General features: G+C 41.5%; 1 protein-coding gene across 1 annotated transcript in view; it reads right to left on the bottom strand.

The window, feature by feature from the left end:
• The window catches only part of ibtk (inhibitor of Bruton agammaglobulinemia tyrosine kinase), a 28,334-nt gene extending 4,389 nt beyond the window's left edge, over positions 1-23,945 (bottom strand). The window contains exons 1-27 of the mRNA XM_068730093.1: positions 23,793-23,945; positions 22,040-22,969; positions 21,811-21,907; positions 21,024-21,148; positions 19,587-19,697; positions 19,220-19,390; positions 18,822-18,939; positions 18,211-18,391; positions 17,366-17,489; positions 16,854-17,031; positions 16,517-16,670; positions 15,655-16,036; positions 15,225-15,481; positions 15,058-15,144; positions 14,790-14,872; positions 14,520-14,557; positions 14,280-14,376; positions 14,060-14,161; positions 13,110-13,227; positions 12,751-12,811; positions 12,141-12,268; positions 11,402-11,514; positions 11,129-11,274; positions 10,731-10,828; positions 10,450-10,548; positions 10,051-10,206; positions 8,757-8,978 (exon numbers count right to left, since the gene is read on the bottom strand). Coding sequence (XP_068586194.1) covers positions 8,757-8,978; positions 10,051-10,206; positions 10,450-10,548; positions 10,731-10,828; positions 11,129-11,274; positions 11,402-11,514; positions 12,141-12,268; positions 12,751-12,811; positions 13,110-13,227; positions 14,060-14,161; positions 14,280-14,376; positions 14,520-14,557; positions 14,790-14,872; positions 15,058-15,144; positions 15,225-15,481; positions 15,655-16,036; positions 16,517-16,670; positions 16,854-17,031; positions 17,366-17,489; positions 18,211-18,391; positions 18,822-18,939; positions 19,220-19,390; positions 19,587-19,697; positions 21,024-21,148; positions 21,811-21,907; positions 22,040-22,363 — 3,770 coding nt within the window. The 5' untranslated portion in view covers positions 22,364-22,969; positions 23,793-23,945. The remainder of the gene's footprint in view (positions 1-8,756; positions 8,979-10,050; positions 10,207-10,449; positions 10,549-10,730; positions 10,829-11,128; positions 11,275-11,401; positions 11,515-12,140; positions 12,269-12,750; positions 12,812-13,109; positions 13,228-14,059; positions 14,162-14,279; positions 14,377-14,519; positions 14,558-14,789; positions 14,873-15,057; positions 15,145-15,224; positions 15,482-15,654; positions 16,037-16,516; positions 16,671-16,853; positions 17,032-17,365; positions 17,490-18,210; positions 18,392-18,821; positions 18,940-19,219; positions 19,391-19,586; positions 19,698-21,023; positions 21,149-21,810; positions 21,908-22,039; positions 22,970-23,792) is intronic.
• Between the last annotated feature and the right edge of the window lie 461 nt (positions 23,946-24,406).

Raw genomic sequence — 24,406 nt, 5'->3', positions numbered from 1 at the left:
ATAATATACTATGACTGTTTTCGACATACTATACTATGACCGTTTTTCACTTTTTTCGACAGGCTATACTATGACTGTTATCGACATGCTATTCTATGACTGTTTTCAGCAATATATACTATGATTGTTCTTTGACTTTTTTAGACATGCTTTTTTCGACTTTTTTTTTATGACCATTTTTTTATTTTTTCGACATGCTATACTATGACTGTTTTCGACATAATATACTATGACCGTTTTTCACTTTTTTCGACAGGCTATACTATGACTGTTATCGACAGGCTATTCTATGACTGTTTTCGGCATAATATACTATGACCGTTTTTAAATTTTTTTCGACATACTATACTATGACCGTTTTTTTATTTTTTCGACATGCTATACTATGACCGTTTTTCATTTTTTTCGACAGGCTATACTATGACTGTTATCGACAGGCTATTCTATGACTGTTTTCGACATAATATACTACCATTGTTTTTCTACTTTTTTTGACATACTATACTATGACCGTTTTTCAGATTTTTCGACTTTGACCGTTTTTCACTTCTTTCGATAGGCTATACTATGACTGTTATCGACATAATATACTATGACTGTTTTCGACATAATATACTATGATTGTTTTCTGACTTTTTTCGACATGCTATACTATGACCGTTTTTCTGATTTTTCGACATGCTATACTATGACCGTTTTTCTGATTTTTCGACAGGCTATACTATTACCGTTTTTCACTTTTTTCGACATACTATACTATGACCGTTTTTCAATTTTTTCGACAAACTATACTATTACTGTTATCGACAGGCTATTCTATGACTGTTTTTCGACGCGCAATCACAGAGTCAAGTACGACAAACAACAATAGAAGTGTCTGGTGTGGAATAGCTCAGGTGGATGGCAGAAGGGCTGCAACCTGAGAGACTGGGGTTTTGATTCTTATAAGGGGCTACAGGTTTTGAGGATGGACGTGCAATCACAGAGTCAAATACGACAAACAACAATAGAAGTGTGTGTCCTTCAATAGCTCAGGCAGATGGCAGAATGTCTGCAACCTGAGAGACTCGGGTTCGATCCTTATAAAGGGCGAATGGTTTTGAGGGTGGACTCACAATCGCAGAGTTAAATACGACAAACAACAAGAGATGTGTGTTGTGTTGAACAGCTCAGGCGGATGGCGGCGTTACCGCAACCCGAGTGATAGCGATTTCAATCCCTATATGGGGCGACAGAATATACTATGACCGTCTCTCACTTTTTTCGACAGGCTATACTATCACTGTTATCGACAGGCTATTCTATGACTGTTTTCGGCATAATATACTATGACCGTTTTTTTATTTTTTCGACATGCTATACTATGACCGTTTTTTGACTTTTTTGACATGCTATACTATGACCGTTTTTTAATTTTTTCGACAGGCTATACTATGACTGTTATCGACAGGCTATTCTATGACTGTTTTCGACATAATATACTATGATTGTTTTTTGACTTTTTTCGACAGGCTATACTATGACTCATATCGACAGGCTATTCTATGACTGTTTTCGACATAATATACTATGACCATTTTTTGACTTTTTTGACATGTTATACTATGACCGTTTTTCTGACTTTTCGACATACTATACTATTACCGTTTTTCACTTTTATCGACAGGCTATACTATGACTGTTATCGACAGGCTATTCTATGACTGTTTTCGACATAATATACTATGACCGTTTTTTGACTTTTTTGACATGCTATACTATGACCGTTTTTTAATTTTTTCGACAGGCTATACTATGACTGTTATCGACAGGCTATTCTATGACTGTTTTCGACATAATATACTATGATTGTTTTTTGACTTTTTTCGACAGGCTATACTATGACTCATATCGACAGGCTATTCTATGACTGTTTTCGACATAATATACTATGACCATTTTTTGACTTTTTTGACATGTTATACTATGACCGTTTTTCTGACTTTTCGACATACTATACTATTACCGTTTTTCACTTTTTTCGACAGGCTATACTATGACTGTTATCGACAGGCTATTCTATGACTGTTTTCGACATAATATACTATGACCATTTTTTAATTTTTTCGACATGCTATACTATGACAGTTTTTCACTTTTTTCGACAGGCTGTACTATGACTGTTATCGACAGGCTATTCTATGACTGTTTTCGACATAATATACAATGATTGTTTTTTGACTTTTTTCGACATACTATACTATGACCGTTTTTCACTTTTTTCGACAGGCTATACTATGACCGTTTTTCACTTTTTTCGACAGGCTATACTATGACTGTTATCGACAGGCTATTCTATGACTGTTTTCGACATAATATACTATGATTGTTTTTTACTTTTTTCGACATGCTATACTATGACCATTTTTTAATTTTTTCGACATGCTATACTATGACAGTTTTTCACTTTTTTCGACAGGCTGTACTATGACTGTTATCGACAGGCTATTCTATGACTGTTTTCGACATAATATACAATGATTGTTTTTTGACTTTTTTCGACATACTATACTATGACCGTTTTTCACTTTTTTCGACAGGCTATACTATGACCGTTTTTCACTTTTTTCGACAGGCTATACTATTACTGTTATCGACAGGCTATTCTATGACTGTTTTTCGACGCGCAATCGCAGAGTCAAGTACGACAAACAACAATAGAAGTGTCTGGTGTGGAATAGCTCAGGTGGATGGCAGAAGGGCTGCAACCTGAGAGACTGGGGTTTTGATTCTTATAAGGGGCTACAGGTTTTGAGGATGGACGCGCAATCACAGAGTCAAATACGACAAACAACAATAGAAGTGTGTGTCCTTCAATAGCTCAGGCAGATGGCAGAATGGCTGCAAACTGAGAGACTCGGGTTTGATCCTTATAAGGGGCTACAGGTTTTGAGGGTGGAGTCACAATCGCAGAGTTAAATACGACAAACAACAAGAGATGTGTGTTGTGTTGAACAGCTCAGGCGGATGGCGGGGTTACCGCAACCCGAGCGATAGCGATTTCAATCCCGATATGGGAAGACAGAATATACTATGACCGTCTCTCACTTTTTTCGACAGGCTATACTATCACTGTTATCGACAGGCTATTCTATGACTGTTTTCGGCATAATATACTATGATTGTTTTTTGACTTTTTTCGACATGCTATACTATGACCGTTTTTCAGATTTTTCGACAGGCTATACTATGACTGTTATCGACAGGCTATTCTATGACTGTTTTCGGCATAATATACTATGATTGTTTTTTGACTTTTTTCGACATGCTATACTATGACCGTTTTTCAGATTTTTCGACAGGCTATACTATGACTGTTATCGACAGGCTATTCTATGACTGTTTTCGGCATAATAAACTATGATTGTTTTTTGACTTTTTTCGACATGCTATACTATGACAGTTTTTCACTTTTTTTGACAAGCTGTACTATGACTGTTTTCGACAGGCTATTCTATGACTGTTTTCGACATAATATACTATGATTGTTTTTTGACTTTTTTCGACATACTATACTATGACCGTTTTTCACTTTTTTCGACAGGCTATACTATGACTGTTATCGACAGGCTATTCTATGACTGTTTTTTGACGCGCAATCGCAGAGTCAAGTACGACAAACAACAATAGAACTGTCTGGTGTGGAATATCTCAGGTGGATGGCAGAAGTGTTGTTTTTTGACTTTTTTCGACATGCTATACTATGACCGTTTTTAAATTTTTTCGACATGCTATACTATGACTGTTTTTTCATTTTTCGAAATGCTATACTGTGACTGTTTTTTTTACTTTTTTCGACATGCTATACTATGACTGTTTTTCCTGTTTTCGACATGCTATACTATGACTGTTTTTTTTCTTTTTTCGACATGCTATACTATGACTGTTTTTCCTGTTTTCGACATGCTATACTATGACTGTTTTTTTTCTTTTTTCGACAGGCTATACTATGACTGTTTTCGACATAATATACTATGACTGTTTTCAACATAATATACTATGACTGTTTTTTCCTTTTTTCAACATACTATACGATGACTGTTTTTTCCTTTTTTCAACATGCTATACTATGACTGTTTTTTTACTTTTTTCGACATGCTATACTATGACTGTTTTTACTTTTTTTGACATGCTATACTATGACTGTTTTCGACATGCTATACTATGACTGTTTTTTTTCTTTTTTCGACAGGCTATACTATGACTGTTTTCGACATAATATACTATGACTGTTTTCAACATAATATACTATGACTGTTTTTTCCTTTTTTCAACATGCTATACTATGACTGTTTTTTTTACTTTTTTCGACATGCTATACGATGACTGTTTTTTCCTTTTTTCAACATGCTATACTATGACTGTTTTTTTTACTTTTTTCGACATGCTATACTATGACTGTTTTTTTACTTTTTTCGACATGCTATACTATGACTGTTTTTTCTTTTTTCAACATGCTATACTATGACTGTTTTTTTTACTTTTTTCGACATGCTATACTATGACTGTTTTTGACATGCTATACTATGACTGTTTTTTTACTTTTTTCGACATGCTATACTATGATTGTTTTTTCCTTTTTTCGACAGGCTATACTATGACTGTTTTTTTTCTTTTTTCGACATGCTATACTATGACTGTTTTTTCTTTTTTCGAAATGCTATACTATGATTGTTTTCGACAGGCTATACTATGACTGTTTTCGACAGGCTATACTATGACTGTTTTTTTACTTTTTTTGACATGCTATACTATGACTGTTTTTTCTATTTTCGACATGCTATACTATGAATGTTTTTTTACTTTTTTCGACATGCTATACTATGACTGTTTTCGACATGCTATACTATGACTGTTTTTTCTTTTTTCGAAATGCTATACTATGATTGTTTTCGACAGGCTATACTCTGACTGTTTTTTCTTTTTTCGACATGCTATACTATGACTGTTTTTTCTTTTTTCGACATGCTATACTCTGACTGTTTATTGACTTTTTTCGACATGCTATACTATGACTGTTTTTTTTCTTTTTTCGACATGCTATACTCTGACTGTTTTTTTACTTTTTTCGACATGCTATACTATGATTGTTTTTTCCTTTTTTCGACAGGCTATACTATGACTGTTTTTTTACTTTTTTCGACATGCTGTACTATGACTGTTTTTTCTTTTTTCGACATGCTATACTATGACTGTTTTTTCTTTTTTCGACATGCTATACTATGACTGTTTTTTCTTTTTTCGACATGCTATACTATGATTGTTTTCGACAGGCTATACTATGACTGTTTTCGACAGGCTATACTATGACTGTTTTTTTACTTTTTTCGACATGCTATACTATGACTGTTTTCGACAGGCTATACTATGACTGTTTTTTTACTTTTTTTGACATGCTATACTATGACTGTTTTTTCTATTTTCGACATGCTATACTATGAATGTTTTTTTACTTTTTTCGACATGCTATACTATGAATGTTTTTTTACTTTTTTCGACATGCTATACTATGACTGTTTTCGACATGCTATACTATGACTGTTTTTTCTTTTTTCGACATGCTATACTCTGACTGTTTTTTCTTTTTTCGACATGCTATACTATGACTGTTTTTTCTTTTTTCGACATGCTATACTCTGACTGTTTATTGACTTTTTTCGACATGCTATACTATGACTGTTTTTTCTTTTTTCGACATGCTATACTCTGACTGTTTTTTTACTTTTTTCGACATGCTATACTATGATTGTTTTTTCCTTTTTTCGACAGGCTATACTATGACTGTTTTTTTACTTTTTTCGACATGCTGTACTATGACTGTTTTTTCTTTTTTCGACATGCTATACTATGACTGTTTTTTCTTTTTTCGACATGCTATACTATGACTGTTTTTTCTTTTTTCGAAATGCTATACTATGACTGTTTTTTCTTTTTTCGACATGCTATACTATGATTGTTTTCGACAGGCTATACTATGACTGTTTTCGACAGGCTATACTATGACTGTTTTCGACAGGCTATACTATGACTGTTTTTTTACTTTTTTTGACATGCTATACTATGACTGTTTTTTCTATTTTCGACATGCTATACTATGACTGTTTTTTCTTTTTTCGACATGCTATACTCTGACTGTTTATTGACTTTTTTCGACATGCTATACTATGACTGTTTTTTTTCTTTTTTCAACAGGCTATACTGTGACTGTTTTCGACATGCTATACTATGACTGTTTTTTTACTTTTTTCGACATGCTATACTATTACTTTATGTAGACAATCTATGCCAATGGTTGCCAACTGGTGACTGTGGCTAAGTGGAGAGCAGAGCTGCCTTTCAATCAGAGGGTCATTGGTTCAATCCCCGGCTCAGGCTGTGCTAGTCTCATGTCAATGTGTCCTTCAGCAAGACACTTAACCCCAACATACTATTACTATGACTTCTTTCGACAGACTATACTGTGACTGTTTTCGACATGCTATACTATGACTGTTTTTTCTTTTTTCGACATGCTATACTATGACTGTTTTTTCCTTTTTTCGACATGCTATGCTATGACTGTTTTCGACATAATATATATACTATGACTGTTTATTGACTTTTTTCGACATGCTATACTATGACTGTTTTTACTTTTATCGACAGGCTTTACTATGAATGTTTTCGACAGGCTATACTATGACTGTTTTTTCGACATGCTATACTATGATTGTTTTTTTTCTTTTTTCGACATAATATACTATGACTGTTTTCGACATAATATACTATGACTGTTTTCAACAGGCTATACTATGACCGTTTATCACTGTTTTCGACATGCTATACTATGACCGTTTTTCACTGTTTTCGACATGCTATACTATGACTGTTTTTACATTTATCGACATGCTATACTATGATTGTTTTTTCCTTTTATCGACAGGCTATACTATGACCGTTTTTCACTGTTTTCGACATGCTATACTATGACTGTTTTTTTCACTTTTTCGACATGCTATACTATGACTGTTTTTTTTCTTTTTTCGACATGCTATACTATAACTGTTTTCGACATAATATACTATGACTGTTTTCGACAGGCTATACTGTGACGGTTTTTCAATGTTTTCGACATGCTATACTATTACTTTTTTTTTCTTTTTTCGACATGCTATACTATGACTGTTTTTACATTTATCGACATGCTATACTATGATTGTTTTTTCCTTTTATCGACAGGCTATACTATGACTGTTTTTACTTTTATCGACAGGCTATACTATGACTGTTTTTTTTCTTTTTTCGACATGCTATACTATTACTGTTTTTTTTCTTTTTTCGACAGGCAAGACTATAACTGTTTTCGACATAATATACTATGACTGTTTTGGACAGGCTATACTATGACCGTTTTTCACTGTTTTCGACATGCTATACTATGACTGTTTTTACATTTATCGACATGCTATACTATGATTGTTTTTTCCTTTTATCGACAGGCTATACTATGACTGTTTTTTCCTTTTTTCAACAGGCTATACTATGACTGTTTTTTCCTTTTTTCGACATGCTACTATGCCAGTGTTTCTCAACTGGTGACTGTGGATAAGTGGAGAGCAGAGCTGCTTTTCAATCAGAGGGTCGTTGGTTCAATCCCCGTCTCCTGCTCTGCTAGTCTCATGTCAATGTGTCCTTCAGCAAAACACTTAACCCCAAACTACTATTACTATGACATTTTTTAGACATATCACTGTTTTTTCCTTTTTTTGACATGCTATACTATGACTGTTTTATCCATTTTTCGACAGGAACACGCACACACACACACACACACACACACACACACACACACACACACACACACACACACACACACACAGAGTAATCTGCCTTCATGGACAATTGTATGTAATTTAACTAGAAATGCATATTTACAGACTGGAGCTCACACTGTGTGTGTGTGTGTGTGTGTGTGTGTGTGTGTGTGTGTGTGTGTGTGTGTGTGTGTGTGCTGTGTTTGCCCAGCTGTCAAGGGGATGTTGCAAAGGTCAGGGTGACTCGGTGTCGGCGGGCAGGTCAACCCAGCTGTTCTGGGTCATTAAGAGCTGTTCACCTCACTCGGACCGGAGCGTCACGCCTCTCAACTGGAGGGGCTCCTGTCAGTCAAGCTGTCCAGTCAAGACTGGCTACCTACCCGCCCCCGGAGAGCCAGTCTTAGATAAACACTCATCGTTACTTCCCCATTCATTTCTTAATCTTAAAGCCAGACATCGTCTGTGTCAGATCGGTTTCTAATCTCCAAGTTGCACAAAACTCCACAATAAAAAAAAAAAAAAAAAAAAAAAAAAAAAGTTGCATCTATCTGATGAGAGATGAGAAAAGAATTAGGATGGATATAATATGTTTATAATACGTTTCTTGAATTAAGGCTTGGATTAGGTATTGTGTATGTTCGTATTGGAGTACTGGGGAATGACTGTTAATGTGGTTTCTTGTATCTTATAATGTGTGTGTGAGAGCTGCAGTTTTATGAGAACATCTCAACAGTGCCACCAAGTGGAAAACAGCAGTACACAACTAAAGGAGGCAACATTGTTTTGGCCGCGACTTTTTTCCCTTGCGTGTTTGTACTCCAGTGTGTGTGTGTGTGTGTGTGTGTGTGTGTGTGTGTGTGTGTGTGTGTGTGTGTGTGTGTGTGTGTGTGTGTGTGTGTGTGTGTGTGTGTGACCGACACTCACCCAGTGGGTCGCTCTGGCTCGCTGCTGTCGGCGCATTTGAACGTGACCCTCTTGGTTGCAGAGGTGGCGGTGACGAGGGACACCTGGACACCTGGGCCCCTCTGGGCCCCCGTTTGTCCCGCTCTGATCAAGCGGTTCTCCTCCTCCTCCTCCTCCTGCTGCTGCTCCTCCAGCAGCGCTCGGAATGAGCACGAGGAGGGCGGGGACTGGACTGCTGTTGCCCTGCAGGTTGAAACAAACGACACACAGAAAGAAAGAAAGCATGTATGACACAAGGATTCATGATAAAAGTAAAAAGATGGGAGCACTTTTTCTTTTTTTTTTGCACTGGAGCAGTTGGGCTCAAGGGCACTTCAGTGGTGGTAATGAGGGAGAGGCATGCCCTACTTTTCACTTTCCTCACCCAGATTTAGACCTGCCGGGATTGCACCAACCGACAAGCTTGCTTCTCGAACCGTAATGTATTGTGTATATCCCTACAAAGCTGTGGTACTCCTAAATGTGAAGCAGGCGTGTGGGGAGGATCTGCTGTGAACGGATACCATTATTTTGTGGCCAGCAGAGGGGGCCATGAGCTATAATGCTCTAAAATGGATGTGCAGATTCTTCCACCCTCTACGACAGCATCGGACCAGGCAATGACACCTTATATACCAATTTAAATGTTATGTATGGACTGAGGAAGGCTGGCTGATCACATGTTTTAGATGCGTTTGTTGTTCGTTTACATGATGACAAAATCATATTTTTGTCCCATTCTGTTGAATCTCTGCTTCAAACTTGTCGGTAACTGATTTATGACTGTACGGTCAGTGTGTTCCCTCATGGTGATTACCATTACCGCCTGGTGAACATAAGTGATTGGTCTCCACCAACACATATATCTGTCTCTTTAGCTGCTAAATGCTAATCCACTATGTTCAACTGCTTTGTTGTTTAGAGCTGTGGAGGTAGCCCACAGGCGGTTCAGCAACTAGCTTCGACGACAAAAGGTCACTGGTAAGAGTGAAAAAAAAAACAGGTTCATTTGCGCCTGTAAACTGCAAACAGCTAGCTGAAAGATGCTAAAGTTGAGGGGAACTGCAGTTGGTTGATAATTCTCTTGAACTTGGTCATCTGAAGCGACCCAATCCACAAACACATAGTCGAATAAAAATACTTTCTAGCCTTGCAGCTTTAAAACTAACTGACACATTGGCGGCGGGCTGTGAACTCATAAACAGGAACCAGGAAGTTATTTCTTGACAGCTGTGTGTAGTGGACAGTAGTAGTCTTCATATTTGGGCTCACTCACCAGGCCTTCCCACTGCTTTTTGACGGGGTGACTGCGGGGGTTGGTTTGGATGCGGTGGACTCCACACTGGCCTCCTTGTTGGCCATGGCCAACATCTTCCTCTGCTTCTGGGACAGTTTGGTGGGAACAGGGGAGTGCTTGATGCTGGTGCTGACACTGCAGGCAGGAGGAAAAAAAATGTGGTTAGCTGAAGGGAATAACATTAAACGAATAAGGTTCACTCATGTGGCGGTAGTGCGGTCATTGCTTCGCATTTTATAAATAAAGCAACAGTTCAACTGTACTTTTACAGCAATTAGTCATGAATTGATTGCCATCACCGCCTCCGATTAACTAGACAGTCTAAATTATTTTTTTGTAAATAAAATGCTCAGACAAAATGAAGTGGACGTCTCGCACCTTCCAGGGCTTTTAGGAGTTGCTCCGAGGGTCTGCAGAGAGTTGGCCTCCATGTCCATGATGGTCCTCAGATCCAGGACTGGGGCTGGACGAGCAGGACTGCAGATTGTAATAACACAGTCACACACACACACACTACCTAGAACATGCAGCTCAGATTTCAAACCTGCTTTTCAGTGTTCTATCTACAGTTTATAGTTTAAGGAGGAGGAGAGGAAAAACCAAACACGACTATAAAACGTTTGAAGTTTTCAAATTTATGATCATTAAGTCCATCTTACCAGGGAAGGACCTGGGGGTTTGTTTGCGGAACAGAGTTGGGGGGAGTTGGGAGGGGCTCCCTCGGGGAGGTCGGGGTGCTGGGGGGAGTCTTTATCATCTGCAGGAAGAGAAGGTTTCCAGTCAGAGGCTAAACAATAATTCTATCGGTATTACATCCACCATTCAATGTATTTTAGCCACATTCCTTTAATTGTCCAACATGGTCAAAACAATAGAAAATGGATAAGGCAAGTATGATTTTGTGTAGTACTCTTATAATGGACCCATAGAAGGTAGCACAATTACAAGCAGAGTAGTACTAGGACGTGCAGAGAGCTATAAAATATCCCCCCAAATAACTAATCATCTGTTGTGTGTGTGTGTGTGTGTGCGATTGTTGGGGTGGTCGGACGTTAACCTCGGGTCTGTCATAGAACACGGGGGACTGGATGTCTCGGGGACTGCCCACCCCCACGTAGCTGCCCTCTGAGTCGGATGTGAGCAGATCCTGCAGAGACTCTGTTGAGTTCGCCCTGACTGACTTTACCAGGCAAGGGGAGACCACTAAGAGGACAGAGAGAGAGAGAGAGAGAGAGAGAGAGAGAGAGAGAGAGAGAGAGAGAGAGAGAGAGAGAGTGTTAGTGGAATGAGTACATACTGTATTACACAACAACCTGATGTTCAAGTATACCTGCAGCAGAGGGACTTTGAATGATGTCAGAGAGAGTGTAGCCTCCTGAGCTGTCAGACCGCCGCCGGGGTTTCTTTTTAGCCTTCATCTTGGCCTTCTTTAACAGGATCTCCCTGGAGGGATAATGTGGTACAATCATTAGCAGACATCTGCAAGGACGTGCACATGGGCCCGGTAAGCTCCCCGCTTCCTTTTAAGGGTCCAGTGTGTGGGATTCATTGGCAGAAATGGAATATCATATTCGTTATTATGTTTTCATTAGTGCATAATCACCTGAAATCAAGAACCGTTTCGCTTTCGTTAGCTTAGTACGAGTCTTTTATATCTACACGGGGAGCAGGTCCTCTTCAAGGAGTCCATCTGTTGCACCGCCATGTTTCTACAGTAGCCCACAACGGACAAACTAAACACTGGCTCTAGAGAGGGCCTTTTGCATTTTGACGTTACTTGAAGGCCACCGTAGTTCTCCCACACGCTTGTAAAGGAGGAGTGAGCGGAGGAGTATTCAGTTGTTTGCAATCTGCAACCTCGCCACTAGATTTCAGTAAATCCTACACACACTGGTTCTTCAGCTTTAGGTCTACAGTCACAACTGAATGTTTTTTTTCCTGGCTAGAAGAAATGATGGGTTTGGTTTTACAGCGGATATGAAAATACAGAACTCTGCAGAGCAGCCAAATCAGGAAAACAAAAGCAATGAGAGTCTACATGGAGGGACTGAACATTTCTGTTTGTGTACCTGCAGGAGTGATCCAGTTCTGCTTCTGGTTTGGGGCTGAACGCCGAGTCCAAATCCTCATCCTCGTACACACTGAGGTCCGGGGCGCCAGGATACGGAGTGATAATCCTCCTCTGCATGGCCGGGATCTGAAATGAAAACAAAACAAACAATCAGAACCTGACCATGTACAGATTACATCAACATATGAGAACCAAGACTGACATGGTGCAATCATGATACATTTCACTACTTTTTAAAACAAAGCACATATTGCATTGGCAAAGACACAGAAGAAAATACAACAAGTATTAAGGTGCCAGAGTTACATTCGTTTTTCCCCAAATCCCCTCTTTTCAAGACAAAATGTGTTTTAATGAAGCAACTACTGCTGGTGAGACGGTTTTCTTAAAGTCTGAGCTTAATGAGTCTGGAGAACCTTTACTTTGGAAACTGAAAGATTGAGCTGTGTACGATTCAGAGCTATGACTTCCAAGAAGTTGTTTCGCAAAATTTGCATTTAAATTGCCATTTTATCTTTAAAAATCAAAGTCAAAAGACAAACAATAAGCAAACATTGAAGTAATGGAAAGGATGGTGCATATTGGGATGTTTGGAGGGGGTGACTCACCATCCTCCTGTAGGCTGCAGAAAGCTCCACGAGCGCTTCATCACTAAGAATATCCAGCGCTCTGAGGGCAACACAAAAAAGAAAAAGGAGCAGACAGACAGACACAGACAAATGAGAAAAAGATATGTTTAGCTCTGTCCTGCTGTATGCAGTATATCAAAATGTACACAACTCTACTGATAAATACTTCAGATAATCTTCAGACCCATGTATACTTTTGGAGTTATAGTGAACACTTTCTAGTACTGTGTTGAAGTTGTTCTACAAAAAAATAAATAACTGCTGAAATGCTCTGAAGCGATTAATACAAGATCTTTTTTTTTTTCCGTCCAGTTCAGGTCATTTCCTGTGATTCTCACTTTGACTCCAGCAGGGCGGCCATGTTGACCACGATGAACTGGAGACAGGAGAGTTTAAGCTGCTCCGCGTTGTACATGGTGGCAAACTCCAGCAGCTCCGCGCCATTCTTCAGAGTCACTGAGGGGAGCAAAACAAGCCGCGTCATTCACAGGAAACCCATTTCAAAGAAGCAATTGTGCCTGAAAATAGTTTACGTAATTCCCCATTTTGTAAAAATGTGCTGCAGTGACGTCATACGCAATCTGTGGTCAACACCACAACTAAAAGAAAGAGTTCTGAGCCTGATGTTCAACTGACCGAATATCTCAAGAAACATAAAGGGACAGCAGTCTGTTAGTAACCATGATGACTAAACTTTTATTAAACTATTTTTTTGCTTGTAACACGGATCCCATCTGGTTTACTATGCTTTGTGAGTTGGACTTTTTTGCTGTGTCATTACCATTCATATCTATACAACCAATGTGTTTATGATAAAAAAAAAAGAATTTACTAGAGAACAGTGTAAAACTACTGTTACAAGTAAAAGTTTTAGAATCAAACTACACTTAAAGTACCAAATGTAAAAGTATACTCATTATGCAGAAGTAGCCTAATAATGTCAAATAAATTAAGTGAAGTTTAAACTACAATATTTCCCTCTGAGATGTAGAGGACTAGAAGTATAAAGTTACATAAAATGGAAATAATAAAGTACAACTACCTCAGATTTGTACTTGCACAAAGTTCATCATAGCCCTAGCTTCTTAATTCTTAAAAACATTGTACTGACCCCATAGAGGGTTCGAAGTCAAACCCACTACCGTCTCACACAATCCTGTGGGAGGCACTGCATCAAATCGTAATTTTCATGACATGAATGCAGTATTATTTCAAGATAAAAGGAAAGCGCTAAAGGGCAAAGTAAATGATGCGATCTAGGACAGATTAAAAGACAAACGCAGCATACAGTTCTCGGTGATGACGACCTCGCACATCTCCTTCAGTCGTGTGATGAGCAGCTGGTCGGCCACAACCAACACGTTGCAGACAAACTCCACATTCAGAGACTCTGTCGGACAAAAGACGGAACAATGCGTCCTCTTAATACGATTTTGTGCAAATTCAGCAGTAATAAAAGTCATAGGAGATTGTAATTTGTGGGACCAACATGAAACTTGAGTAGTCACCTTTAATGGTGTGGGACTCGTCCGTGTAAATGTACTCTAGAATGACCTGCAGAATCTCTGAGCTGGTGGGCATCTCCAGTGCAGAGCAGGAGGTGGCCTGAGGGGGGCGCAAGTCATCGTGATTATCCGATATTAGCCGATATGGTTACGTCCACAAAAATCAATTGCAAGCATTGTGACCGGTGAAACGCTGGTTAATGAATAAGGCATGTGTGAAATTTAAAAAAAAGCATGGCATACCTCAATCCAGGGGTTTCCAAGCATACTATTGAAGTATTCTGAAACAAAAACATTCCACTTTCTGTAACATCCAACAGCCGTCAAATCTTAAAGATGCTTCAACACACACAGGGGGCTATTATTTGAAGAGCCCAAATATATCTTCGCTGGGGATTTCTGCTGGGGGTTCCATGAGGACGCGTGTGCTAATGTTTGACATAAACAGCCGTGCATCATGAATGAATGAGGACGTCTGTGTGTTTGGATGGTTGATGACGGGTTTAACCTTACCTAGTCTGGCGCAGAGGACACTCTTGTGACATGGAAACTCTTTACCATCTTCAGATTTCAGAGTAACATCACACAGATAGGAGCTGTACAGACAGAAAAAGAGAGAGAGAGAGAGAGAGAGAGAGAGAGAGAGAGAGAGAGAGAGAGAGAGAGAGAGAGAGAGAGAGAGAGAGAGAGAGAGAGAGAGAGAGAGAGAGAGAGAGTCAAGTTCATCATTTGCCATCTCATCTATAGCTGCAGCCGTTATTGTATACGCTCATAAACGCACCCTTTTTTCTGGTAGAACTTGGGCTTGTTGCCAGTTTTCTTGTTTATAACGTTGATCTTTCCACTTTCGTATTTGACTCCGTCCAGCCTGTCAAGGAACAGAGAGAGCATGAATGAGGAGAAATGACGCCACGTCCGCTTCTGCGTCGCACACTCTCGGTCTCTCACCGTGCAGACAGGCTCCCCAGGCCCAGCTTTTTTGCAACGCCCTGCAGGGTTTTCACTGGGTTGGCCCCTCCCTCGTTGGCCCCGGCCTTGTCCCCTTTACCTCCTTTTCCCCTCTTGCCAGGCTTGGCGCACTTGCTCTTGGCCTTGTCACCGTCTCCTTTGGTTGCGGGGGGAAGGGAGCGGTACACCTCGAGGGCCGAGCGGCCTCTCAGGCTCAGGTCCTGCAGGCTGCTGATAAGCCTCTCCTGCTCGAAGTCCTGGCAACGGAGACAGTGGAGCAGCTGAGTCAGAGGGTCAGTTCTTCAAGGCTAACACACATATTTTGTATATACACAAGCAACAGTATATATTGAAATCCTGTGTATCCGAATTATGTTGCGGAGAGTTAAAGTGAACGACACTTTGCGGGTTTTGTTCGTCTTTTCCTCACCTGGTTTTTCCCCGACGAGGCCCCAGAGACTCTCGGCCGGGCCCCGTGCACCAGCAGCTCGCAGGAGTCGGTGTAGATGAAGTGCAGGGCGTGTTCCAGCATGTCCGGCGTGATCTTCTCCAAAATGATTAAATCGCAGCCCACGGCGTCCTCGCTCTTCCTCACTTCTCCGTCGAGCTCCCCGTCGAGTTCGTGCTCGGACATGAACTGCTTCCGGAAGAACTCGGACCTCATGGACAGGATGTACTTGTGGGCGGGGAAGGTGCGATCGCCGGCCTGGAGGGTCACGTCATGGATGGGGTCCATTTCGTCCGCCTCGTCCAGAAGGCTCCGGAAGTGTTGGGAGAAGGAGGACGGAGAGATGCTGGGAATCTCGTACAAGCTGGATCAAAGACATGGGTGGACGTCAGTGTAGCATATCACTCGAACGATGAACATTTGGACACATCGAGAACACAAACGTAAAGAGTATAATCTCTGACAAATGACTGATAATTGGAGAGCAAGATGCTTCCACGCTGCAACACCGCCTCCAGTAAAACAGAGTACTTTATCAGCAGGGAAGAGATCTAAAAATAAAGACAATTAGACCCAGCCAGATAAGATTAATAGTCCACTAATGTATGCAATACCGAACTGACTAAATGTGCCAACATAACATTCTGTGGTAAGTCATTATTGAATCCCTGGGGAGACACTGCTTTTAAAAAGTCAGTTCTTTTTTTGCTTCCCATCACCGGTTTAATGCTGATGAATCATAAAATAGAAGTACGTCTATGACTCACAGTCTTTTCTCTAAATGCTCTTAACCCGTTCACCATTTCAGCACAAAATAACCAAATATACAGACTTATGGACATACCTCGTTTTGGGGTCGGACTGAAGCGCTCCAAAGTTCCGCCCTTTGGAGTCCATGGTGACGCTGACAGCTCTGTGGACATACGGGAGTTTCTCCAGGCGAATCCTCTCGTACAGTGTCCCAGCATCTGAATGGCCACAGACCTCCACACTGCCCTCTAAGGAGCATGTAAATTAGATTTAAAAGAAATATACTCTTGTTCTTCTTAAAACACCCAAAACATTTTTTGCTTGACAAATCTACGGTTTAGTCGATACAAGTCCAATGAAAACTATGGGCGTAGTTTGAGGATTGCAAAGCACAGGCCAACTTCAACACAGCGTGTTCCTAAATCCCTCACCTTTCTTCTCCCCGTACTTCCTATACTCTCCAGCCCACACGCCACTGAAGCCCTCCCCCTCCTGAGTCACGAACATCATGCCGTTCTTGCTGAGAGCGATGTCCGACATGAAAACCTGACGGCCATACGCCCACCGGCACTGTCTCACAGTGCTGCAAGAGGACCGCCAGCAGAACACCTGAGAGGACGGAAAATGGAAGAGATTTAAGGAAAGTTACAGACAAGCCTTAGTCACCGTTTTTATTTATAGGACCCCATATAGACTAGCCTGCTTTGGTGTTGTATAACCATGCTCCATATAGTTAGACAACAATAGGGGAAGTCCAAATAACAATGTTATACGTTCTGCTTCAGTTTCTAAATGTTAGAGCAGCAAGTGAGATTTAAGTAAAGTTCTATTGTCTCATGATAGATCTAGGCCAATTTATTTAGTGATGCTTGTCTACACCATGTGCCTTAATATGAGTGATAAGCATTTTCTGTAATACTTAATACTTAATAAATGCACGTACCCTCCCAGCTTCATCTAACGCCAAGATGGCCAGCTTCTCCCCTCCTCCCTCGTTCAGGATCTGTGGAACCACACGGTGGTCCAGACTCCCACCGCTGACCAGAACCTTCTTGACGTTCAGCTGCCTGAAAAATGAATAATTAGAATTTGAAATATAATGTACTTTATTAGTCCATTTGTCCATCTATGGATGAAGATCCACATTTCTTGGTGGAAGACGCTCATCTGCATTCGAGTGTATCCAATGTTGTGTTGGTGCTCTTTAACAGTGAGGCATGCACTTAGCCCCACTTTCCCCACAAAGAGATATTTGCAGCACTAGACTGAGCAAATCAAATAATGAGGTAACAGTTTCCAGTTTAGAGGATGATCTACTATCTGCTGCCATTCAAATTAGGTTTGATTTGAATACCGGAGGCAGAGCGGACAGCGTCTCCGGTGGCTTGAAAATCAATCGGATCTATGAGCACTGAAGAATATAGAGAGCACCAACTTTACAGAGATTACAGCTTTACATTTGCCTGGCAAAATGCACTCTTAAGTTAAGTTTGGAATGAAGTCTGGACTTAAACAACCCACTACCTCTGCAATGAGATGCTGGACATTAGAGAGAGCGGCTCAGAATTAATGAAGTACGTGCGTTTTGCAATTTGGTGGGTGGTGGATGAGGCAATCTTCGGATTATGGACCAGTTTGTTCAATTTATTGCTCTGATTACATTTGGAAAAATGCTGTTATATTAAAAAAAAAAAAAAAGAAGAAAAATGTAAAAACTAAATTGAGGTCATGCTGATGTGTGATGTAACAGAGTGACTGCTGCAAGTCTTTTAATGAAATGGAATTCACCTTGAAGCCATCTTCTTGCACTGGTAGTCAGCCAGCAGGTAGACGTCGCCCTTCTCCGTCACGACCACCGTTGCTCCGTCACTAGCGGCTGCCATCGCTATGGTGACATCCTTGTGGTGCAGAGCCGACACCTGCCGGGGGGCTGTCACGCACTTCTCTCCGTTGGGATCCAGCAAGTAACCTGGATAACGACACACAATAGAGTACGTCAACATGTCAAGTTGTCCATATACAGCTTGTGCGAGTGTTTAATATCGGCTTTTACTTAAAAAAATACAAAAAGAAATTCTCATAATAGCCTTTTGTGTCATCCACCTCTGACATGATGGAGGGTCTTTCCTCCTCACCAAACCTCCTACAGAAGTAAATCAACATTTGCACCATTCTAGCATTTCAGCCACATCATTAGTCATGCTTGCATGCCAAAAATATTAGCTTTATCTTTATTTTTTTTACTCATGTTTACACTTTAGTGCAACACAGGCTGTGGGTCTCGCCTTTTATCTGCACAAATTTGCCACTGCAACTGTTCAGTCACATTTAGTATGGGAGAAGCAGTGCCGTTTTCTCTCATGACACCGGCTTTAGCTGACATTTCCAACGAGACTTACCCAGCTGGCCTCCATTGAGTCCCATTGTGTAGACGGCCTCCCTGGTCCACAGCACTGTGTGGAACCTTCCTGCTGCGACTCCAATCACCGTCCTGCCTCTCAGCGTCTTGGAGAACACCTGCACCCGCGGCACATCATAGTGACATTGAAACAATCGTGTACAGGATATTTAGAGTTTCTGCACTTAACATCAAGGATGACTATCAACGTACTGGTCGTAGAACATACTACAAAAAAATACTTGCAAAGGTAAAACAGAGAGCAGATTGAAGAAACACCCACACGTTGTCATTTATTTAATTCACCAAAATCTCATTTGGCACATAAATTATGCTCGTCACATGCAGTGCAAAATGTCATTGGCCCCTCTCCATCGCCCTGACCCTGTCACCTCTTACCTGTTTGGGGACATGAGCCGAGGCAGGAGGAGGAGCCAGACCGAGCTGGTGGAAGGTGTTGAGGCCAAAAGTGTACACGTAGCCTTCCTCCGTCAGCACCACTGTGTGGTCTTTAGCTGCCGCCACCTGGGAGCAGTGATGGGACATCAGACCCTCCACCATGCGGGGAACCTGTGGAGAACGATTAGATTAAAACATATCTGTTCTGAAACGCTCTGTGTTTACCGTATGCGACTGCGGTAAGGGAGGAGCTGGAGAACACGACGAGCCGAAACTGATCGATTCATATTTACAAGCAGGCTTTGAAGTTATTTACAGAATGTCTGAGTGTGAGCACACTTCAATGACGCCCTAAAACAAGCTTCACCAGATAAGTCTGTTCATCTCCATGGCCAAGTCGTCCTCCCAGGCCATGCCCACAGGTGAACACCTGGCCTTTCTGGGACAGGAACACAGAGTGGAACTTGCACAGGACCACCTACAGGGAGAAGAGGAGATCAAACATGTTTCCGTCTCTTTTTAAAATCAGTATTTCAAAAACACAACATATTCTATTCTTAAGGAGAGAAAAACCAGAGTCTGAAGTCTGTGCTGATAAAAAGGTTCTGGTCATTATAATTTGGACCTCATAGCGGAGGCTGCGATGCATCTCTTTCCATGTCCCTCAGCCAAGCCCTCTTGTAGTGATAGTAAAACACTATGCCAATAAAGGCCGGGGCACAAGTGGAAAAGCAAACATCATTACTAATACATTGCTACCCTCAAGCTTTCAATAGGGCGCAGGGATGTTTCCCAAAGTATCACATTGATGTGGACATTCGCACACATGCATACACACCAGCGTCGTTCATTTAATTAAAAACATGTCATTGTGGAATTAATATTTAACCTCTGGCACCTGTCGGGCTGGGCTACGAAGACAAAGACTAAATGCAGTGGCACTGGGTCATTGTGTGGTCATGAAATCAGATCTATCCGTCCCCCCCCCCACCACTAGGCTTTATGAAATTACTCTGCATGACAAGTCCTGCATGTCAGAAAGGAATCCCTTAAACACGGGGTTTCTTCTGTTAGCTCCAAAAACACAGCGACGTGAAGCCCAGATGAACCATTTCCTAACAAATACACAAACCCCATACAAATACAAAAAGCTTTAAGAATGGATTACAATGACAACACATCCAACACGGTCTTTACTTAAGCTACTCTAACTAGCATCTGGTGTGCGCTCACCACTGGGGGCAGTTGCACTGGTGCCAGCAGCTCTATTAATCACACTAAGAGGTTCCACATGACAAACGCATGAAATTGTAGTCGGGCTGGCACAGTGCGGCAGCGTGGTCTAACCGCGCACATACCGGCTTAAAGTCACAAATGAAGACTTCGCCCGACGCACCAACTCTGCCCTCTATTTGACTCAGTCAAACAACATTACTGAGGGTTTGGGGAGGGGGGGGGGGGTTCCTGATGTCATGGCTGTATAGCCACCAACGTCATTCATTTATGAAAACGTACAATTTAACGCTCTCAAGCAAGGGTTCAAAGTATTTTTTTTTTTTTTTTTACAACAGCTGATTTGCTATGAAGAGAAGGTTGTGTCATATCAGACTCTGGGGGGGATGGAGTGTTTTGCTGGTTTACCCAGGTGGTGTGCCTTATCTGGAGTACCCATGTGCATTGGCACAGAGTTGAAGCATGAGGTCATGACTGGTGCGATACATGCGCCTGTGGTTTTTAGGGTAAGGGAAGACACCTCCTCTACTCCACGGAGAGCCGGGACAACAACAGCGCGTTGTCAGCCTACCTGCTTGATGTAAACCTCGGTCCTGGCAAACGCATCCACAAGCTCAGGGTGCTGTCGGCTCTCCTGATTACCATGTCCGAGACTGAAATTAGTATTGTTCCCCCATGTGTATACTTCAGTTGGGTCTGTAATGAGGAAGAAAAAAACGAAAATGACATGCACAACCACAACACAGCCGCCACCTGAAGCTCGATTTAACCACTGGTCTTTTCTGCATTTAAAAGACAGAAGGCATATTTGTATGGCACCTTTCAACAACAAGGCAAGTCAAAGTGCTTTACAGAAGACATAAAAGCCATTAGGAAGATAAATAAAAAGACACATTTAAATTGAATTTAAAAAATAAGCTAAAATAGAGAACAGATTAAACAGAAGGATGTCCTGTTCATCCACAGGACATCATCTCTATCGAATGAGAGAACAAACCATTATGGCGAGAAAGACATGTGACGTAGCACAGGGACAGTTAAATCCCATGCATGTACAAGTGTGAAATACATCATTAAACAGAATGAGTCACCATGATGCCGATAAGCCCGGTGACGCTTGTTCAATAGGTTCACCACCAATGTCATATCGATGCAAGACAATGTCAACAAAAAGAATGTCTTTGTATTGTTGTGTGTGGAGGACCTGATGAAGGATAATAGCCCAAACGTGTCACAATAAAGTTCTTCTGCTACACGTGTCGCTGGAGCTTTGACCTCTCTACATCTTTTCCGTCCTTCATGCATCGAGGAGGAAGGTGAAGTTGTGCCAGAGATATCCCAACTCAACTCTTTCTTACCGGTGTTTTTGAACACAACGTGTGTTGGTCTGTCCTTCATTGTGAGGTCCAGGACAGAGAGACCCTCCTTGTCCTGTGTGGAGAGAAGTCCTCCGTGCTGAAACAATGTGAAGAAACAAAAGTTATTCAAAGTGAAGTCAAAATTAGCAAGGAATAATCTGAACTTTTCCTTTAAATTGGAACAACTCAATAGCACTTTTGCTTTTGGAGATCCATGTTGAATATATACCTTGACTAGCGACATGAGACAGTGGATGTGTCCGTAGAAAGCGCTGCGATGCACAGCAGTCCAGCCGGACTCCTTATCCTTCACCATCAGGTCAGCATTCCTACTCTCCAGCAGCCACTCCAGCAGGGTCTTCTTTCCCAGCGAGGACGCCAGGTGCAGGGCTGTGCGACCGAAGGCATCCCTCAAGGTGGTGGCGTTGTGGCAGTGCGAGGTCAAGAACGCCCGCAGCTGCCCCTCGGAGCCGCCCGTCAGTGCCGCCACCACCTCGTCCGCATGCTGCTGCGAGCGGCATTTGGGGGTGCAGTCCGGCAGTGCTAGACTCATCCTGACCTCCTCCAAACCTTCACAGTGAAGCCTCCTCCCTTTTGTATCACAGAGTCCCTCCGACAGCCCACCGCCCACAAAAAAAAACCCTCAAAAACAAAACGATGCGATGTAACAAATCCAAAACGCCGTCACTAATATGGTGTACTATAACAGAGCTGCTCTCCAAGAAGAAAAAGTACATCAAGAAAAAAAAAATGTGCGTCAACAAAAAAGGTGGAGATGGTTTGGAGTGCTAGAATTGTGCTTGTGTTGAGGTTCCACCGCACCCTAGCGACCCCAGAGCCTCTCTGCGACTGCCTTCAGTCCACCATCTCAACCGAGAGTTGGACACTAACTAAGGTGCTTGCAGCGTACGATGGCATCAAGAATTCAATAAATACAAAACCTCCTGTGTTTCATACAAAAGTGTACATTTCAACGTTAGCAAAAATAGTTTCTTCCTCTAAATAATCTTTTTATAATAATTTACAAAAAAGGCAAAGATGTCCACGGCCCTCCGACCTACTCGTCCAGCAGTCCAACCATCAAACTTGAGGGGAAAGGCCCCCTTTCCCCCCAAAATGCTCACTCTTCTTTTCAAAACTCCATAATTGTAGAGTGCACCTGAGGGAGGGGGGGGGGGGGGAGATTTGAGAGGAGTCAGTGGTGCAAAAACGAAGGCCTAGAGTCACACTTTGAGTACTTGCAAACTACAAAATGCAAGTACAGCTGTGTATGATGCTGACAGTAAGATGAGATGCAAGAGTGCAAAGGTCAGAGGAAGTCTGACCTAAATACATACTGGCGGGGCACAGATAAGCTGAGTTGACAGGTTTGCCACACAGCTATTAGACAACGCTGTGCAAATAAGATTAAGGCGAATTTATATGTTGCAGGTAGATAATGTTACCTGCAACCAACGTTACCAAGGGGGTTCCCATTGTTGACTAAACAGCAAGATTATGTAACAGGTTAGCCGAATACCAGCTTGTTAATATCCATGTCAGCTGCACCCCAATTCAACCACGCATTTGGTTTCTGCGTAATATAACTGTGGCACTGAAGCCACTGCGAGCCAATTTGTTAGGTAGAATCATCTTATTCGTAAATTATTATCTATTAATACATTTCCCACATGTGTGTCAAACTTGCTAGCAGGCTGTGCAGAACTGCCAGCTGACTACTTCATCCAAGTATTAGCTAATAGCGCCCAAACAGGATAACGTTACACGTCAAGCCCCGTCATAATGTGCTGTGTGTTTGCGAATTTGACAGCTAACAAGACACCAGCTGTGAGCGAAAGCAACGATAACAACACAGTTCAACGTTGGGTTTGTCAACTGTGTTGCTAGCTAGCGCTCTACAAGCTAAGCTAGCTTGACTGACACATCACCGAAAGCTAGCGTTAGCGAGCTGTTATGGAAATTAACGCTGTATCATTTCTTACCTTCCGCTAGTTAAAGTAAAAAGAGGACATGGAGCGTGTTGCATCAACGACGTACATCCACTGTGTCATTACTACGAACAGGAGACGCTGGGCTTTTTTTTCCACTAGTGCTAATTTTGACAGGACGGGACGCTGAAACCCTGCAGGTTAGGTGAAAACCTTCGCTACTGTCCAGACTTCTGATTGGCCAGGGCGTGTACATCCCAGTGTTCTATTGGTTGATTTTGGGGGGTTTGTTCGTGGTGCTCAGAGTATGCTGTTGCTGTAACTATGATGTCATAGGACATTTTATTCTATCTTTTTTTATATTTGAGGGTTAACATTATGAACATAATTATAAACACGGGTGACCGTGGCTAAGTGGAGAGCAGGCCTTTCAATCAGAGGGTCGGAGGTTCGATCCCCGGCTCCTGCCTCTACTAGTCTCATGTCAATGTGTCCTTGAGCAAAACACTTAACCCCAAAATTGCCCCCGTAGCTGCCTCTATCGACGGTGTGTAGATAGATACTGAATTGTATGTCGCTTTAGATAAAAGCGTCTGCTAAATATAATATAATGTAATGTAAGAAAACTTAGAAGTTTAGTTGTTTGAAAAAACATATCATATCATCAT

The sequence above is a fragment of the Cebidichthys violaceus genome, unplaced genomic scaffold, assembly GCF_023349555.1.
Source record: "Cebidichthys violaceus isolate CVI_PGR_0920_01 unplaced genomic scaffold, fCebVio1.0.p SCAF_49, whole genome shotgun sequence".
In the NCBI taxonomy this organism is placed as follows: Eukaryota; Metazoa; Chordata; class Actinopteri; order Perciformes; family Stichaeidae; genus Cebidichthys; species Cebidichthys violaceus.
The sequence above is the reverse complement of the archived record's forward strand: the minus strand, read 5'-3'. Positions and strand labels throughout refer to the sequence as shown.